Source organism: Bos javanicus, chromosome 28 (genome assembly GCF_032452875.1).
Source record: "Bos javanicus breed banteng chromosome 28, ARS-OSU_banteng_1.0, whole genome shotgun sequence".
NCBI classification, from domain to species: domain Eukaryota; kingdom Metazoa; phylum Chordata; class Mammalia; order Artiodactyla; family Bovidae; genus Bos; species Bos javanicus.
In genome coordinates this window covers 7,349,312-7,369,351 of record NC_083895.1, presented here as the reverse complement: position 1 = coordinate 7,369,351, position 20,040 = coordinate 7,349,312, and the positions used below count along the sequence as shown (strand labels likewise).

Here is a 20,040-nt window from a genome sequence, read left to right as displayed (position 1 = left end):
CAGGTGGGAAAATGCAAGGTAGGTTCCAAAGGGAGCAGTGCCTGAACATTTGACCTTTCTGTCAGGTGACTTGTCTGAACCAGAGAGGGACTAGAGTCCGAGGGTGGGGGTTGTGGGGAAGGGGGCCTGTCTCGGGGGTTGCGGGGTCACAGCTTTTAAAGAGCCTGAGTTAGGCATGCTGGACAGCCTCTGACTCAGTGAGATGCCTTTTCCTTTTTGCACAAATGAAGCCATGCCAGCACCGCGTGGCCTGGAAAAGCCAGCGTTCCTTCCATCCTCGGAATCCAGGCCCCGTAGGTGGTGAATGTCCCCTATTTACCACCAGAGCCTGAGGCCGGGACCAGTCACAGGCTTCTGTGGCAGATGTCAAAGCTGAATCTTCCAGAGCCCACACCAGCTGTTCGTTTTTCATTATTGCTTCTTAACATCGCTCCTACCAAGGCCACTCTTGGCTTTGCCTGCTTTACAAGGTAACGAGGCATGCTGGGCGACGGCGCCTGTGGGCCTCAAGGCCGTGAGCCCCCACCTGCAGTCAGAGTCAGCCTGGGGCTCTGCACTCAGCTTTTGTCCTGCTCTGGAGACTCTCAGTCTCTAGAGTATCTGAGGCTTTGGAGCAAACCCTCCCTGAGCCACTCTTCCTCGCATGCCCCCCCATCCCACCACCACCCTGTTGTACCAAGTGCATCCTTGCTGTGGTGATAAAATGTAATAAGTAACAATCCTGTAATATATACTGTGTGTCTACCCCAGGCAAGTTCACTTTGTCCTCCCCAGGACTCTGACAGGCTTCCCTAGTAGCTCAGATGGTAAAGAATCTGCCTACAATATGGGAGACCCAGGTTCGATCCCTGGGTCAGGAAGATTCCCTGGAGAAAGGAATGGCAACCCACTCCAGCATTCTTGCCTGGAGAATTCTATGGACAGAGGAGCCTGGCAGTCTACAGTCCATGGCAGTCTACAGTCCATGGGGTCACAAAGAGTTGGACATGACTGAGCATGTGCTCATCTTGCAGCTGAAGAAACCAGGGCAGAGAAATTCAGTCACTGAACAGAGAAGTTCAGTCACGGGGCAGAGAAATCACCAGCTAGGAAGCAACTGATCTGGGATTTGTGCTCAGGCAAGATGGCCAAGTGCCTGCAGTGCTGACCCCAGGCACGGTCCCGTTACTCTGGTCCTGGGACACTGCGTCTGCTCATCAAATGCAGCCTTTGTCCCTGAACATGATGGAGCCACTTGCCCAGGCTCCTCCTTTCAGCACTCATCTCTGCTGCTCCCATCGTCCCGGCCCTCCATGACTTTGTTCCCGGGCTGAGGGCTTCTCTTACAACTGGTCTTCCTTGGGTTCACAACCAGGCAAAGCTGACACCCAGCCTTCCTGATTCAGCTGCCCAGTTTCCTCTAGGTCACACTGTGGTCTGGGCAGGTGAAAGGTTGTGGTTGCGAGCCGTGTGCTATGCCAGGACTTGTGGCCTCTGGGGGAGAGGAATTCGATCCAGGGCCAGAGACGAGGCTTGACCACTTGAAGCTTTTCTGTAGCAAAGTTTTATTAAAGTATAATGGAAACAGGGAAAGCTTCTAACGTAGACATCAGAAGGGGACAGAAAGAGTGCCTGCTTGCTAGTTTTTAACGAGGTGTTTTATGTCTGTTGCTGCTGCTGCTAAGTCGCTTCAGTCGTGTCCAACTCTGTGTGACCCCATAGACGGCAGCCCACCAGGCTCCCCCGTCCCTGGGATTCTCAAGGCAAGAACACTGGAGTGGGTTGCCATTTCCTTCTCCAATGCATGAAAGTGAAAGTGAAGTCGCTCAGTCGTGTCCGACTCTCAGTGACCCCACGGACTGCAGCCCACCAGGCTCCTCCATCCATGGGATTTTCCAGGCAAGAGTACTGGAGTGGGGTGCCATTGCCTTCTCCATTTGCAAGCTGCTAATCAGATAAGAGAGATCCCTCAAGGCTGAGGGAATTTCACCAAGCCCCTCTTCCACAATGTGCAGTTTTTAGATAGAATGGTACAAGGTGGGTCGTCCCCAACCATAAAACAATTGACATGAATACTGGTTTGTTGAGCCATTATCAGCCCAAGGTTTGAGAAAAGAAAAAAAAAAAAAAAGGTTGTCTTAGGCAGAACTGATTTTGTCAACGGAGAAGGGAAAAAACTGTCTGCCACTTGCAGTTTATTTCCTCCTGCTGCTTGGAGACCTCTGGCCTCCCTGCTGAGGCTGTTAACACTCTCACAGGGATTGGGGACGCGGAGCAGACACATGTCCCTCCCTGTCCTCTAGGAAAAGCTGATAGTCTGTGGAAAGAAGGCCTTGCACCCCCAGAAGTTATCCTGAGACTGGTGCCCCCTGCAGAGGGTCAGAGAGCTGGGAGGGAGCTCACCACGCCCTCCCCACCCCCAAGGAAGGAAGAGCCACTCTCTTGCTCTCTCTGGCCATTCAGGCAGCCTTGACAACTGCACAAATCATGAGTCTCTTTTCCCCATACCTGCCAGGTGACGGCGTTCTAACAGGACATCTTTCTGTTGAACGATGGCTTCCGTATCTCTCAGAACTGACCTGTGTTCCTTTGCTATAGGGAAATTGTAACAAAGTACCAGAAACTCAGTAGCTTCAACAAAAGACTGCCTCCCAGCTCTGGAGGCTGGAAGTCCAAACTCAAGGTGTTGGCGAGGTGGATTTCCTCTGAGGCTGTGCAGGAGAAGGGGTCCCCAGCCTCTCCCCTGGTTTCTGGTGGTTTGCTGGCGACCTTGGGCATTCCTTACCTTGCAGAAGCTTCATCCTGATCTCTGCCTTCATCTTCACATGGTGCTCTCCAATGTGCGTTTCTGTGTCCAGATTCCCCCTTTCGTAAGGACGTGATTCACCTTGGATTAGGCCCCCCTACTCCAGTATGACCCCATCTTAAGGAATGATACCTGCCACAGCCATTTCCAAACAAGGTCACCCCCTGAGGTCCTAGGATTAGGACCTCAGCATATGACCTGGGAGTCCCAGCTGAGCCTCACCCAGCTTGCAGGGCTCCCCGTGACTGCTGTCTCCAGAATCTCTGTCACCCGCTCCTGCTGGCTCACACCCCCAGCCTTAGAAGCCCCCTCTGCCCCTCATTCATCCCAGGGGCTGCTCGCCTCAGAGCTCCTGCTGCTGCTGCTTCCTCAGGCTGGATGTGCTGCCCCCAGGCTGGACTCAGTCCCCCACTCAGCCTCTGGCCAAATGCTGCCTTCTCAGGGAGGCCCCCAGCCAGCCAGCCAGCCATACCACTCTGCCTCCCCCACCCTGCCACTGGGTCCCCTGTGTGTGGTCAGGCCTGGGAGCTGCCCTCCCCTGTAGGAGGGCAGCAAAGAGCTCATGGGGTGGGGAGGCTTGGTGGTGGCCCTCACTTCCCAGGGTGGGGGACATGAGCACACATAGAGCCTGTGACCCACTGTCCCCGCACTACCGTGCCCAAAGAGAAGCCTGTGCCTGTGTAGACTCTGCACATCCACCTCCATCCATACCTCCCAGCTGCTCCTTGCCCAGCCGCTCACCTGCAGGAAGGCCCAAGGCTCACCCTAGGTGGGGACCCTGGGGCAGTTCTGGGCAGGCTCTGGGTTCAGTCCGGGCCTTCCAGAGAGCCTGGGGCCCACCACATGGTGGCAGGAGTGTGTGGGAGCCGGTCAGCATATCCCTTGTCCCTGCCACTTCCTGGTCCTGTGGGGAGAGATGTAATGGGGAAACGGGGTGCCAAGAGGGACCCTTTAAAGTGCCAGGGAGCACCCAGGGCTAAGGTGGTGCTCTGCACAGGTCCAGCGATAGACGGGATGGTCCCCTCCGGACTCAGCCTTTCCCGCTAAGTCTTCTCTGGAGGCTGGTGGGGTCTCAGGCCCTCGGGTCATGGAATTTCCAAGTGGAATTCAGCGGTTGCCAGCTTCCGTCCATCTCAGTCCAGTTCAGTCGCTCAGTTGTGTCCGACTCTTTGCAACCCCATGAATCGCAGCACGCCAGGCCTCCCTGTCCATCACCAACTCCTGGAGTTCATTCAGACTCACGTCCATCGAGTCAGTGATGCCATCCAGCCATCTCATCCTCTGTCGTCCCCTTCTCCTCTTGCCCCCAATCTCTCCCAGCATCAGAGTCTTTTCCAATGAGTCAACTCTTCGCATGAGGTCGCCAAAGTACTGGAGTTTCAGCTTCAGCATCATTCCCTCCAAAGAAATCCCAGGGCTGATCTCTGTCAGAATAGACTAGTTGGATCTCCTTGCAGTCCAAGGGACTCTCAAGAGTCTTCTCCAACACCACAATTCAAAAGCATCAATTCTTTGGCGCTCAGCTTTCTTCACAGTCCAACTCTCACATCCATACATGACCACAGGAAAAACCATAGCCTTGACTGGAGGAACCTTTGTTGGCAAAGTAATGTCTCTGCTTTTGAATATGCTATCTAGGTTGGTCATAACTTTCTTTCCAAGGAGTAGGCGTCTTTTAGTTTCATGGCTGCAGTCACCATCTGCAGTGATTTTGGAGCCCCCAAAAATAAAGTCTGACACTGTTTCCACTGTTTCCCCATCTATTTCCCATGAAGTGATGGGACCAGATGCCATGATCTTTGTTTTCTGAATGTTGAGCTTTAAGCCAACTTTTTCACTCTTCACTTTCACTTTCATCAAGAGGCTTTTTAGTTCCTCTCACTTTCTGCCATAAGGGTGGTGTCATCTGCATATCTGAGATTATTGATATTTCTCCCGGCAATCTTGATCCCAGCTTGTGTTTCTTCCAGTCCAGCGTTTCTCATGATGTACTCTGCATAGAAGTTAAATAAGCAGGGTGATAATATACAGCCTTGCCAAACTCCTTTTCCTATTTGCAACCAGTCTGTTGTTCCATGTCCAGTTCTAACTGTCAGCCAAGAGCAAAGAGCCGAGGGCTGCTGATCCTATCTACCGGCTTGACCTTGTGCCCCAAGCCCCTTGCCAGAACCCCTCATCTATCTTTAGAAGATTCTCCAGACCCAAGGCTGGTCCCTCTCCTGGTGATGCCTTGAGGAGACAGTGCTGGCCACACCAAGTGGGCCTAATCTTGGGGAGAAGGAAGGCCTCCAAGGCAGCTGCCTGTCTTCCCTCCCCCAGAGGAGGACCACGCCATGGTCCCCCGCAGGCTCTCCCTGCCCTGGGACATCCAAGCATTTCCCGATGCAGCCCAGCCGGTCCCCTGAAGGACGCAGGAGTGGCCACCTTTCAGGCCATCTGGCTTAGAGTCCCTGAGGGTGCCCAGTGGACCAAGAGAAGTTGGCAGAGCGCAAGTCCAAGAGAGGGAACAGCACAGATGGCCCCTCCTGCTCTCCAGCTCTGCCCAGCAACCCCACGACCCCCCTGCCTCAGCCGCTGCCTGGGGCAAGCCTTCCCCCAAACTCACCAGGGGACATTGCAGCTGGTAGCATAAGCCAAACCCCCATTCTGTGGGGCTGGGCAGGGCTGGAGTCCAAACTTGCCCTCAAAAGGACGAAACATCTGAGACAGTTTGCTGGAAACCAGCCCCTGAGGCTCACAGGCTCGCTCCAAGACAGGAGGGGAATCTGAGGACACGTGGGGCAGGGCAGGCCCCCAGGAGACATCTGGAAAGGCCCAGAGTTGGTATCGAAAGAGACAACCTTCCTCCCTGACATGCAGCACACAGACTCCTCTTCCTGCCCCTGCAAAATGAATTGTGCCCTTGTTTTTACCACCACTGTGGTTAAAGCCACATGGGGACATCAGCACCTTTGGCTGTGGTTTATAGCACCCTCTCACTCCCTGGTGAAGTTCAAGGCCAGGACCCCGTCCCTTCTCTCCACGACCTTGGCATGCCCTCCTGTAAGTAAGCACCAAGTCGGGATCTGGGAATCAGAGAACAAAGCCCAAGATGGGAAGCTTCCTGTGGGCTCCCTGGCTGCATCCCTCAGCCCCTGATAAATGCAGGTGCTCATGGAGCATCTGTGCTGTGCCTGAGAGAGCTGCCTGCCTCCTGGCTCAGGCTTCTGAAGCCCAGCAACACCCACCTCCCCCACCCACACCAGTCTTCCCCTCCTCAGCTGGTGCAGAGAGTGGTGGTGGTGGGGCTTCCCGGTTCTCTTGATACAAAATTTTCAGTTACTGAGGTCCCGAATGCAGTAGCCCCTGAGACCTCAAGGACACAGGCCCCCACAGGGATCCCCACGTAATGACGGGCAGCCCTGCCTGGCTGGCCAGCCTGGCCTCAGGTTCCTGTACCTGCCACTAAGGACTCTTCCCAAATGATGCAGCCAGCAGTGCCATGCCCGAAGGTTCCTGGAAGAGGGAGGGCAGCTGGGGAAGCCCGGACACCCCACCATTCCCAGTAGGATGGTGTCCTGTGCTGGGCAGATGCTGGGTTTCCTTTCAGCTTCCAGCTTCTCTGGCCTCCTCCTAACCCTCCCTTCAGCTGAATCAAACCAGTGCATCCACAGATTCCAGAAAGGAAGCCAGAGCCTGCTCAACCAGCTCAGGAAAGTTAGAGGCCGGTCTCCAGTCTTGGGAGGGTGTTCCTGATCCCGGATCTTTGTGCTTGACCTGGAATAAAGGGAGACGCCTTCCCAGCTCCCTCTATAGCTTGCTCCCCACCACCCCCTGACCCAAAGTCTGCAGGGGCACATGGTGGGGGGCTGGAGGGGGTTCAGCCTCTAGGTCAAGGCATTTTGAAGCTTCCCACATGCCGAAGGAGGGAACCACACAGCCAAAGGTGGCGATGTCCCCGTGTGGCTTTAACCACAGTGGTAGTAAAAACAAGGAGGGAATTTCATTTTCCAGGGGCAGGAGGAGGTATCTGTGTGCTGGGGGTTGGGGAGGCAGGTTGTATCTTTCTTATACAGATGGTTCTAATAGTCAAGAAGCCCTGCTGTCGTTGAGTTGCTAAGTCGTGTCCGACTCTTCAATCCCATGGACTGTAGCCCGCTGGGCTCCTCTGTCCACAGAACTCCCCAGGCAAGAATCAGAGTGGGTTGCCATTTCCTCCACCAGGGGATCTTCCCAACCCAGGGATCGAACCTGTGTCTCCTGCATTGGCAGGCGAGTTCTTTACTATTGAGCCACCTGGGGAGCCCTAAGAAGCCCTGTACCCACCCAAACTAGGGATAGGTCTGTTCCTAGTCAGGGGTTGAAGAAGCTCTGGGTTTCAGTGTGAGGTGAGTTTTGTAGCTTGAGTTCTTATTTGCCAGTCAGTGTGCCAAGCAACAAGCCTGCAGAAAGGATACTGTCAGAGGCAGGGCAGAGGGTGGAGGCCACCACATGATGCTGCGCAGGCAACCAGGGATGCCTAGTGTATCCTGTGGGATCCTGTGGAAGGGAGTCCCTGGGGGCTTTGGGGGAGGATCTGAGTGCCCAAGCAGAGCATGAAGCCTGGCTAAGCAGCAGTGATTGAGATGTTCTCAAGGGTGGATGTGAACCAAGTTCTAAGAACAGGGATCTTGTGTTACTCACAGTGCCCAAGGCTCCGTGCCTGTAACTGGGGTCCCAAGTCTTCCTCCCCCATGTCCTGCTTCAGTTCCCAGCTGAGTGTCCCCTTCCTGGTCCTTGCTGGATTCTCAGAGGACTGGGGTCCCAGGTGGCCATACCTCATGCCTGGATGGCGTGCCCTCATGCCCAGTGGCCAGGAGCTCACTGTGCAGCCCCAGCGGTGGCTGACAACATGCAGACTTCTCACTGGAAGGGGACTCAGCCCACTGGTGGAGGCTGGTGGCCTGGTGGCTCAGAGAAGTTAGGAATTCATAACTAATCACCAATTCAATGGACATGAACTTGGGCAAACTCCAAGAGATGGTGAGGAACAGGGAGGTGGCCTTGCATGCTGCAGTCCATGGGATTGCAAAGAGTCGGACATGACTTGGCAACTGATCAACAATAACAAGTAATCTTACTCATCAGTTGGACAGAAAGACTATCTCATCTATCCTATTCTAAGGATTTGCACCACCACTTTTCATCAGCCTCTTGATGAAAGTGAAAGAGGGGAGAGAAAAAGCTGGCTTAAAACTCAGCATTCAGAAAACTAAGATCATGGCATCCAGTCCCATCACTTCATGCAAATAGATGGGGAAACAATGGAAACCATGACAAATTTTATTTTCTTGGGCTCCAAAAATCACTGCAGATGATGATTGCAGCCATGAAATTAAAAGGCACTTGCTCCTTGGAAGAAGAGCTATGACAAACCTAGACAGCATATTAAAAAGCAGAGAGACATTTCTTTACTGACAAAGCTCCATATAGTCAAAGCTATGGTTTTTTCAGTAGCCAAGCATGGATTGAGAGTTGGACCATAAAGATAGCTGAGCACCAAAGAACTGATGTTTTTGAACTGTGGTGTTGAAGAGATTCTCGAGAGTCTCTTGGACTGCAAGGAGATCAAATCAGTCAATCCTAAAGGAATTCAACCCTGAATATTCATTGGAAGGACTGATGCTGAAGCTGAAGCTCCAATATTTTGGCCACCTGATGTGAAGAACTGACTCATTGGAAAAGACCCTGATGCTGGGAAAGATTGAAGGTGGGGGGAGAAGGGGACGACAGAGGATGAGATGGTTGGATGGCATCACTGACTCAATGGACATGAGTTTGAGCAAGTTCCAGGAGTTGGTGATGGACAGGGAGGCCTGGCGTGCTACAGTCCATGGGGTCGCAGAGTCAGACACAACTGAGCGACTGAACTGAACCACCACTTTTGAGATAACAATCAGAGACAGAGGAATAATGCTGGAATAATGAACCAAGGAGGGTAATTTATATAGAATTTCAACTCGGACTCTTAGGAGGTTTGCCCTAGAATCGCTCATAATTTGATAATGAAGTAATTGGCAAAAAAAGTTAAACTACAAAATAATAAGTAGCATGAATGCATTCAGTTTGGTTTCTTACTTGTTCCATTTGCAAAATTATGTTTAAAAAATCAAGAGCAACCAAAAAACCCTCAAGAAAACCTGAAGTAATTTGGGGAGAGGATTACCCCGTCTTGCATAGAACACAGACCAGTCCCCTCTGACACACAGATGGGCCTTTGTCCCTTTGTTACTGAAATGAGCTACGTCCCCCACCAAGTATGGGTGGTCTCTCCAGCATCAAAATCACCATCTTGCAGATGACTGTGGAGTATTTTGGGGCAGCAATCAGCGTTACAGGATAAATCAGAAACAGATGTTTGGCCTTGCCAAACTGAATAAACTAACAAATCACCATCTCTCTTCTTAATTCTGATTCGTCAGGGTCCCTTTCTCTCTCTGTCTTCCTCTGCAAGAATAAGTACTCAGCAGGGATGATCAGATGGGCCCCAGCCTGGGTAGGGCCCAGGTGCCTGCACTCACCCGGGAACCTGACTCCAGTCCCACACTGTGAGCCGCTCTGCAGGGGGAGCACCCCAGTTTCTTGGACGGGCAGGAGGGAGCCAGGTGGGAACCCCAGTGCTCTCTGAAACTGGTCACCCACCACCACAGTGGGCAAATGGCACTAAGGTCAAAGTCAGGAGGCCCCTTTCAGCCAGTCCAGGGCAGTGGGAGGAGCAGGGCTTGGGGAGACCCAGGGAATGTCCACAGTAACGTCTCTTCCCATGTTGAGTGCAGCAAGTCAGACAGAGAAAGACAAAAATCCTATGACACTGCTTGAAAAAAAAGGGTACAAATGAACTTATCTCCAAACAGAAATAGAGTCACAGATGTAAAAAACAAACATGGTTACCAGGGGGTAAAGCAGGAGCAAGGATAAATTGGGAGATTGGAATTGACATATATGTACGACTATATATAAAACAGATAACTAACAAGGACTGTATTGTATAACACAGGGAACACTACTCGGTATTCTATACTAACCTATATGCAAAAAGAATCTTGAAAAGAGTGGATATGTGTATGTGTATAACTGAACCACTTGCTGTACACCTGAAGCTAACACAAAGTTGTAACAACCATGTGTGTGCTCAGTCGCTTAGTCGGCTGACTCTGCGATCCCATGGATTAGCACCACCGTGGTGTGCTGGGACTGGATGCACATGATCTTAGTTTTCTGAATGTTGAGTTTTAAGCCAGCTTTTTCTCTCCCCTCTTTCACTTTCATCAAGAGGCTGATGAAAAGTGGTGGTGCAAATCCTGGGTGGATTAGCCCACCAGGTTCCTCTGTCATGGGATTTTACCAGCAAGAATACTGGAGTGGGTTGCCATTTCCTCCTCCAGGGGATCTTTCTGACCCCAGGATTGAACCCACGCCTCCTGCCTTTCCTGCATTGGCAGGTGGATTCTTTACCACTTGCCATCTGGGAAGCCCATGTAAATCAACTATACTCTAATAAAATTTTTTTAAAAATTAAAATGTGTCACTCATGTGGTCCCATAGACAAATATACATATTTAAGCCTCACCAGATACCCTGTTAATAATTTGGGAACTTGGGATGAGGTGACAATCCTTGTGTGTACCCACGCACAGCCCTCTCTATTTGTACTAATCGAATGTAACTGAGCCACTTCAGGAGACCTGTGAGTAGGGCAACTGGTAGCACTGTGACATCACTAGCTGTCCCCTTCAAAATAATATTAATTTTCATTCATTTAAAAATTTTAAAAATTTAAGTATAGTTGATTAATAGTGTTGTGTTAATTTCTGCTCTACATACAGCAAAGTGATTCATTTATACATTGTAGTCTTTTTTTTTCTAGTTTTTTTTTCCATTATGGTTTATCACAGGACACTGAATATAGTTCTCTGTGTTATACAGTAATACCTTGTTGTTATTAAAATAATATTAGACCCTCTGGGCTTCCCTTGTAGCTCAGTTGGTAAAGAATCAGCCTGCAATGCAGGAGAGCTGGGTTCCATTCCTGGATCAGGAAGATTCCCTGGAGAAGGAAATGGAAACCCACTCCAGTATTCTTGCCTGGAGTATCCCATGGACAGAGGAGCCTGGGGGGCATAGTCCATGGGGTCAAAAAAGTCAGATTTAATGACTAAACCACCTGGTGATTAAGTTAAGGATTCAGCATTCCAGCAGGCGCAAGCCTTCCTCCACCTGCCTGGTCTCTACAACTGCAGAGGCGGGTCTAGCACTTTAAAGCCTCCCCCTCATCGCCCCCAGAGATGTGCCCGGACCAAACCCTTGGGCAGTCCAGTCCCTTGTGTCAAAATGGCCTTGTTTCAATGATTCTCAGTGAGAGCTAGGCCAAAAGTGACCCCCAAGGGTGAGGATGGCTAGCCAAAAGGAGCTGGGAGCCCCTCCAGTCCACTGGGAGCCCCAGCAGACATGGGAACCTGAGTGACGCATGCCGCTGTGAGCCTGAGGAGGGCTTCCTCTCAAAGACCTTGATCTTAGGGGAAAGTTTTTTAGAAAATAAAGGCCAAACTTTAAAAAAAAACAAAACTCCTTTTTGAGGGCAATACAAATAATCTAAACCTGCGTATTTTCCCTCATGCTTCCAGGGACAGGAGACTTCAGTGTGAAAGCCAGGACAAGCCTGGGCAACTTGGACAGGTGCATACCGCTGGCTGCTGCTCCCCACAGCAGTGCCCGCACCCCACCCTTCAGTCCTCAGGCCTTAGTGGAGGCCTGATCTGGGCTCCCAGCCCTCTGTCCTGGCCCAGAAGGCGGGGGACAACCTGGCTCTCTGGGGTTCCACAGAGCAGGCCTCCCACCTCACCTCGAAGACAGTGACATTACCGACCACCTGCATGACAACCTGGTCTGCTCTGTTTTCTTTTCTTTTTCTTAATTTCCCATTTTAGAAAGCTCTGGTTGACTAGATGAGTGACCTTTCGAATGCCCCTGCTTTCCCCTTCTTTCTCTTTAATTCCCTGTCTTATGGGTTTTTTAATTTATAGTTGATTTACAATGTCATGTTAATTTCAGGTGTACAGCAGTGATTCAGTTGTACATACATACTCTGTGTGTGTGTGTGTGCTGAGTCTGTCTGACTCTTTTGGATCCTATGGACTGTATGTAGCCAACCAGGCTTCTCTGTCCATGGAATTTTCCAGGCAAGGATACTAGAGTAGGTTTCCATTTCCTCCTCCAGGGAATCTTTCTGACCCAGGGATCGAACCCACGTCTCTTGCATCTCTTGCATTGACAGGCAGATTCTTTACCACCGTGCCACCCGGGAAGCCCACACATATATACAAACATATTGGGCTTCGCTGGTGGCTCAGATGGTAAAGCGTCTGCCTGCAATGCGGGAGACCCCGGTTCGATCCCTGGGTCGGGAAGATCCCCTGACGAAGGAAATGGCAACCCACGCCTGTGCTCTTGCCTGGAAAATTCTATGAACTGAGGAGCCTGGTAGGCTACAGTCCATGGGGTGGCAAAGAGTCAGACATGACTGAGCAACTTCACTTTCACATATATATATATGTGTGTGTGTGTGTGTGTGTGTTTGTGCTTTTTCGGATTCTTTTCCCATATAGGTTATTACAGAGTATTGAGAAGAGTTCCCTGTGCTGTACAGTAGGGCCTTGCTGTTTATCTGCTTTGCTCTGCTTTCTTTTAAAGGCAGGAGAAAAGGCAGGAGTCAGTCCGTCCAGGCCCACAGGGCCTTAAGCCAAACGCCGCCGGTCCTGCGCGCATCCGGCCCGGTCGCGGGCAGCCGCCCGACCTTCCTGCAGACGTCCACGTCGGTCCACGAGCTGGCCCCGCGGCGCTCGGGCAGCCGGCTGTCCCTGTGCCCCTCGGCCGCGTCGCTGCACTCGCAGCCCCCAGCCGCCCCTCCCGCCGGCCCCCTGAGCGTGCGTGAGCGGGCCGAGGCCCTCCTCAGGTCCAGCCTGGGCTCATCCACCAGCTCCACTCTCAGCTTCCTGTTTGGCAAGAGGAGCTTCTCCAGCGCCCTGGTCATTTCCGGGCTGTCTGCTGCCGAGGGGGGCAACACCAGTGACACTCAGTCTTCCAGCAGCGTCAACATTGCCTTGGGCCCCTCGGCCAGGGCCGCCAGCCAGTCCACACGGGTGAGGGGCTAAGGGGCGGGGAGGGCTCCTGGCCGGAGGACCCCGGGCGCCTTCCTGCAGGCTCCAGTCACCTCCCCCGTAGCGCTTCCAGAGTAACAGAGCAGTGGTGAGATAGGAGCTGGAGTGTCTGCGCTCTGAGGCCGACAGGATACATCACACTGCTGCTGTAGTAGTGGCGCCCGGCAGGCGGCATTGCAGGGCGCCCGAAGGCAGCGTCCCCTCCGCCCTGAACCCGGGTGTGGGGGCAGGCTCTCCATGGGCCCAGGTAAAAGGACCGGTTGTATTTCCTTCTCTTTTCACATTCCTCTGGCTGGAGGGAGAGGAAAGGACGCACACCAGCCTGGCAGGCAGATCCTCATCGATTCCTAGCCTCTAGATTTCATTGTGAAGCTGCTGAGATGGCCTTCTGCTTTATGCAATTAAATGTTAGAGAGTTTTGAGGACGTCACCCAAATAAACTGTTACTTATCTAGAATCCCTAGCTAGCTGGCATTGGATGAATCCCTGAGCATCACAAGTAAGTATGTACATAAATACCCAGCCTTTCTCTTCTGTAGGGGGGAAAGAATAGGAGACATTAAGGCAAAAGCCAGCAGCAGCCTGGAGACTTGCAGTTCGGTTGAACATTCGGCACACTGCCCTGTCTGCAGTGGAGCTGAGTCACAGTCTGCTGGCCTTGTGGTTCTGGTGTAGGTGTTTGGAGGTGGATGATGGGGGCCTGGCTCTCCCTGCCACCACCCCACCCCCCCTCCAAGGAGAAGCCATACAGTGGCACTTCAGCCACCTTGAAACAAGGACCAGCATGACCTGCCCCAAGAAGAGCCTGGGCATTGCAGCCTTCAGTGAGGGGGGGCGCAGGGGGGAGTGGGTTATGAGCACCCTGGAGCCCCAGGTTACTTCAGGAGTTTAACCAAGTTTAGTTAGACAACTAAATGTGAACAAACCTCCTTCCCTTTTTCTCAGTTCCTCAATAACAATGCATACCTTTCTGCCACCCCCAAGATGTGTTTATGACAATCTGTGGGTGCAGTTCTGAGATTCTGAAAAATTCTCTCTCCCTCTCCCCCACAAGGATGGCTGAGTCCTTGGGACCACATTCAGGCAGAATAAAAAAAGCCTCGGTATTACCATTTGGGATTAAACCTGCAGGATTTAGCACTGGTGCAGGGCTGAGTGTATATGAAGTGACATTGACCCAAACTCAGAAAATCCAGGCTCACAAAGGACTTTTTACCCAAGGTCGTCTCTTTGCAGATTACCCGAGAATAGGTCCCTGTGTGGAGGCACCCCTTTCACTGTGTTAGACTCGTGGCTGGGACTGCATGGCCCTTCCTCAAGCCCAGACGCCTTTGGTCCTCTGTAACTGTACTTTCCTTTAGACTCTGACCCCATGTCCCTGCCACACTACCAGCTGGCACCTGCAGCTGTGAGACAGTCACAGGGGAGGTGATCAGCTTTGCTGAGCCATAACACTCGCTTCTCTTTTCTCTTTGAAAGCACTTCTCTGAGCCTTGCGAACACACAGAGGTCACTGAGCAGGGGCTGCTTCAAGAACACCATGTGGCCAAGAACCTAGGGGTGATGTGCAGAAGAGCGAGCCAGGAGGACATGGGCCTGGATGACACGGCCTCCCAGCAGAGTGCTTCCGACGAGCAGTAGCCAAGCTTGGGCCAGAGGAGCCATGGTGTCGGGGAAGGACCAAACCACCCTGGCTTCCCCCTTGCGCTTCCCAAACCAAACAGAGCACAGAATTTGAGCCAGGAGATCTGTCCTATGGAGAAATGAGTGCTGTGGAGAAAACAGAGCAACTCGATCTCAGGTTCTTAAAAAATCTCTCACGTGATGAAAACAAACCTTGACACCAGGTCTCCCTCTCCTTTGGCTCTTGTGGCCCGAGTGGTGGGATGCGGGAGGCACCCTTCCAAGAACTGGACAATTCAAACAAAAGCCATGTAACATCTTAAGACAACTCAAGCAGAGCACATAACTCCTTCCTGCCCTGATGATAAGACAGCTGCATGCTAAACAACTGGCATTTTACACTCACTGTTACCGTGAAAAAGCAGCAGACAGCAGTGCATATCACACCATGAGCTGGTCCAATGCACTGGTGTTCAATCTATGTGTAAACATCTCACTTCTTGATAATATTTATGCAGATGTTAAATATAAACCAGTGACAGCTTTACTGCAAAAATCGTGACAGTGCATGCAGTCACGTCCAAAACATCCTGTGAAAGGAGCCAACTGTCCCCAGCAATGTGCGTGCAGAAGTTTAGTCAAGGCAGGCCACAGACAGCCACCTAGGAATGATGCTAACTGCGATCACAGCGACCTCCTGCAGGAAGCCAGGCCCCATCTCTCCCGGCGTGCCTGTGTGCTTCCCAGGAATGCATACTTGTTTCCAAGCCAAGCAATCCTTACTGTGTCACAGGACATTTGCACATACTTTGTTTTTGAAATTAAAATGTTTACAGTTATTGCTGTGTCTGGTTGTTTGAGTTCTACTGAACTGTTGTCATTTCTTTGAAAAAAAAAAAATTTGACCCTTCACTGTAAGAATGACATTTAGGCAAATTATTTTTTTAATTTTTTACAAAGTATAATTTACAATGTTGTGTTAGTTTCAGGTGTACAGCAAAGTGATTCAGTTATATATATATATATATATAATTATTCTTCAGATTCTTTTTTAAATTCCTTTTTTAACTGAAGTATAGTTGATTTACAATGTTGTAGGCAAATTCTGAGACAGTTTTTCTCATCTTAAGAATCCCAACAGGTAGAGCAGAAACGTGGCTTCTTGCTGCTGTGAGGGGGGAAGAAGGGTCTCAGAACAGGGTCCATGGAAAATACCCATCACTGACCTGGTGAGGCATCCCTTTTGGAAAGACAATAGTTAAGAGATACCCAATTTGAAAGCAGTCACACAAATTTCTTAAAGGTATTTGGGATTGGAAGTGTAGGCAGAGGGGATAGTATTGTAGAGAATGCCTTATCTCTTGGAAGTAGATGGTAATACTCTTTTTTTTTTTTTTTTGTAAAATAAAAATTAGCAATTAATAACAATAGGTAGCGGAGAAGGTGATGGCACCCCACTCCAGTACTCTTGCCTGGAGAATCCCATGGATGGAGGAGTCTGGTAGGCTGCAGTCCATGGGGTCGCTAGGAGTCGGACACGACTGAGCGACTTCACTTTCACTTTTCACTTTCATGCATTGGAGAAGGAAATGGCAACCCACTCCAGTGTTCTTGCCTTGAGAATCCCAGGGACAGGGGAGCCTGGTGGGCTGCCGTCTATGGGGTCACACAGAGTCAGACACGACTGAAGTGACTTAGCAGCAGCAGCAACAATAGATAGAGTCTATCATCAGAGACAGAGTGCGTTCTCAAATCAGTGATCCCTAGAGGTGCATTTTTCTTATTTCTGATGGATTTGCAGATGTCTGTCTAAAGAACAGCTGAAATAACCTCAGTACAGTTCTTTAAGTTGGCTCAACCAAACTTGGCTGGCAGTTCCTGAAATTCTCTTGGGCAACTTGGCAACCAAGCCCTCGGGACTAAAGGGCAGCTTCCCTACATTAGGGTGGTCACTTGAATTAGGTAAGAAAATGACCCACGCCCAGCAGCATTCAGCCTGGGTGCTCCTTGGGCCTCTAGAAGTAAGAAACAGAGGCATGGCTTTCAGAGAAAGTGAGAGCTGCTCACAGAGCTAGGAAACCAGTCTATAAGGACAGGCTGATGCAGATGAAAAGACAAATGCACCCCTGCTGTGCCTGCATCTTGTTCCACGAGAGATCTACGAGCTGCTTCTTCAACTGCTGGGTCTACTGCTTATTATCCTGGTTCTCTGGCAGCTTTGGGGGGTGCAGCGGGAGGAGGAACGGTGTGGTCTACCCACGTCAGGGCCAGACTCCTCAGACAGGGCGCCACGCCCCGCACTGTCTATAGCGGGAAGGCTGCCTGAGTGTGCACGCAGAGCGTGTGCGCACGTGGACCCCGGGCGAGATCACGGCTGGCCCCCCTCCAGGACTCTTCTGGGCTGTCAACAACTCAGTCACGCGTTTTTTTTAAGTGTTGTAAACAACTTTTATATTTACGACTCATGAGCTCGTTAATCTGATCTTCAGCTGATCAACTGTTTATCAGAGTGTACTCCTTGCAAAATATTGTATTATTAGCCCCCATTTAGAGGAGATTTTCCAAAGGTGACATTTCCTACTGGAGTTATTCAAACGTTCTGCTGGACTTGAGCTAAAGAGTTATTTTCTACATTTGGATGCTGAACACAATTGCTTCTCTTTGAAAGATAATATAGACTGTAGTGCTGGGTTTTATATGAATCACGTGGCTATTCTGGCATTACTGAGTCTACATTCTGCACCGTGTGTTAAAACCATCTGCCTGGCAGGCCGTTTCTAAGATTATTTGATGTGCGGACTTCTCTTGGTCCATGAAACAGGCATCACAAGGCCTGTTCCCTGAACTCTCCTCAAGCCTCCTCCACTTTCCTACTGTTTTGTCCCAAGTCACAAGCTCCTGCCATCAGGCCTTCCCCCGACCCCACCTCCACCTGATCTTCCCAGACACAGCATTCCGTGAGCACAGACACAGATGGAAGAGAAAGAGGGGCAAGGTCCCTCCCACATTCCCAGGCTTCCCGGGGGCATTGCCCCTTGCCCCCGTAACTTAATGAACTTACAGCATTACGGGGCCCTCTTCATGTCAGCCACGACAGAGATCATATTCTGTGAATTACAGGACCATCTCCCTAACGTTTCTTATTCAGAGATAAAAAGATAACTATTTGGGGGAATTCCCTGGTGACCCAGTGGTTAGACTCAGCACTCACTACCCCTGTCCTGGGTATGATCCCTGGTTGGGGAACAAATATTCCACAGGCATGACCAAAAACAAACAAAAAACTCCCATTTTTAAATACTGTGTGTGAAGCGGCTGCTACAGGGAGGGGGAAAGAACAACTGGGCACACCCGGCCTCCACATCAGCTCTGCCTCGTCCTGCTGACCATGTCTTCCAGCCCGAGCTCTTCATGCGAGCTCTGCGTATGTCCACTGGGTGCTTTTCAGAGTGAATTCCTCCGTGAAGTCTGGACTCACACCCAGCTATGCTAGGCATCTGGATTTATCTGAATAGCAGGCATTTCAAACTCAGGTGTAAGAGGATTCCTGATCTCAAGTGGCCCCCTCCTCTCTGGGAGCCCCTCCCCTCAGTGGCTAACACAGATGCAGTGCTCGGCGAGTGTGTGCGCCTCAGGTGTCCCGCCCTCTCTCCCCTCTTTAGCCTCAGCAGAATGTTGTTTCTACAGGCTGTGCATGCTTGGCCCTGAGTTGCAGTTATTTGTGAATTCATTTTATCTGATACCACGGGCTGGAGCCTTAAACAACAAATATTACCCACAGTTGGGAGGCTGGGAAGTCCAAGATCACATTATCAGCAGATTCAGTGTCTGGTGAGGCCCGCTTCCTCAAATGGCAGCAGGGGTGAGGGAGGGCTTTGGGGCCTCTTTTTCAAGGGCACAAATCCCCTTCATGATGGCCCTACCCTCATGACCTAATCACCTCCAAAGGCCCCACCTCCTAATATCATCACATGGGGGATTAGAGTTCAACATGAATTTCCGGCGAAGGGGGCACGTGGGGGGTCATGGGAAGAGACACTCAGACTTGGGCTCAAATCCTTTCCCGCCAGGACCGTCACGAGCGAGAGTGCAGGAGCTCCCCACACCAGCGACTGCCCAGGGCCATGCTGCGAGGAGACCCCGACCTCACCCTCCTCAGGCACATCTGGCTTTGGCTCCTTTCCTTTTTTCCCCCCTTGTTTCTTTTTTTTTAAACTTTGATGCTTTTCAGAATAATTTTACTGGCACATGGGTGATTTATAATGTTGTGCTGGTTTCCTTTGGAAAATGTCCCCTTCTCCTCACAGCCACAGAGCCCCTGCTAGGGGCGCCGGCGGACGCTGCTTCCTGCTGGGGCAGGAGCCCCAAGAGGGCAGCCTGCTCCCCAGGCCAGGGTGCTGGGGGCACGGGGCCCAGACCTACTCAGCCTGCCTCCCTCTTTGCTGGTGCTGAGGGCTGCAGGGGCGGGGCTCACCCAGGGCTGTGGAAGCTGAAGGGGAGTAGATTTATCACAGGAATAGGGCCCCTACACCTGAGAAGCCTCTACCTGCTTCAGAGCAGCAGCCACCCCAGTGCACGGAGCTCGCAGACCACGCCAAGCTGTGCCTTCTGGTCCCACTGAGTGCAGCTCATGTCACACCCCACCTGTCGGATGTCACAGCAGAGCCTCCCAGGACATGTCATCCAGGCAGGGAGAGTGGGATGCCTGCGCCCTCACCCAGGCCCAGGCACCCTTTCTCAGGCTGAGGTCCATTGATAATCTGGGAGACCCTTTCCAGGTGTGACTCTGCAGAGCCTGGGCCAGTGCAGACCAGGTTCCAGAAAGCCACATGGGGCAGACAGACCATCCTAAGAGCCGGTCACAGGCTGTAAGCTGTCATCTCAGTTTAGATGCCAGTGTTTTCTGTACTGTCTGCTGTCCCAGGGCCCATCTTGCCAAGCTCCTTGCTCTACACATGCCCAAATGGATCAGTGGTCACATTCGTGCACACTCCCAACAATAGCACCAGCTGGCACTGTGGCGAAGGCTAAAAAAATATACTGGCAATTCAAAAACACTGACATGTCTATCGCTCGAGTACCATCACCCTTGGGAGAGCAACTCTTATCCTCTGTGAGCCCTGGGGTTTCAGTGGTCTGGCCCATGGGGCCCTGCCAGGGCCGAACCTCATGTCTCTGCAGGCTTCTTCCCAACAGCCCTGGCTCCGGCCCTGGCCACTCCCCAGCGGGCTGGGTCTCCACCCAGGTGACGGTGGCTTCCTTCAGGCTGGGGCAGCCCTCCTCTGATGGCACTCACTCACCCCTTTTCTGGAAGGGAAACGGGGCCCAGAAAAGTTTGTGAACATGTCTAAATGAATGGGGCCCAAATGGGACTCTGATCTGAACCCCTGCTGAGTACCAAGTGCTACCAACATTTCTAAAGGCTGCTCATTCCTCCCACATCAGGACCCGCATGTC

At 51.6% G+C, this 20,040-nt stretch overlaps 1 protein-coding gene across 2 annotated transcripts in view; it reads left to right on the top strand.

Moving 5' to 3' along the window:
* PCNX2 (pecanex 2) overlaps nt 1–15,422 on the top strand; it is a 311,141-nt gene extending 295,719 nt beyond the window's left edge. For both annotated transcript variants that reach the window (XM_061404843.1, XM_061404842.1), the window contains 2 exons: nt 12,494–12,942; nt 14,440–15,422. In XM_061404843.1, the coding sequence (XP_061260827.1) occupies nt 12,494–12,942; nt 14,440–14,601 (611 nt within the window). In that variant the 3' untranslated portion in view covers nt 14,602–15,422. The remainder of the gene's footprint in view (nt 1–12,493; nt 12,943–14,439) is intronic.
* Nucleotides 15,423–20,040: the final 4,618 nt, after the last annotated feature.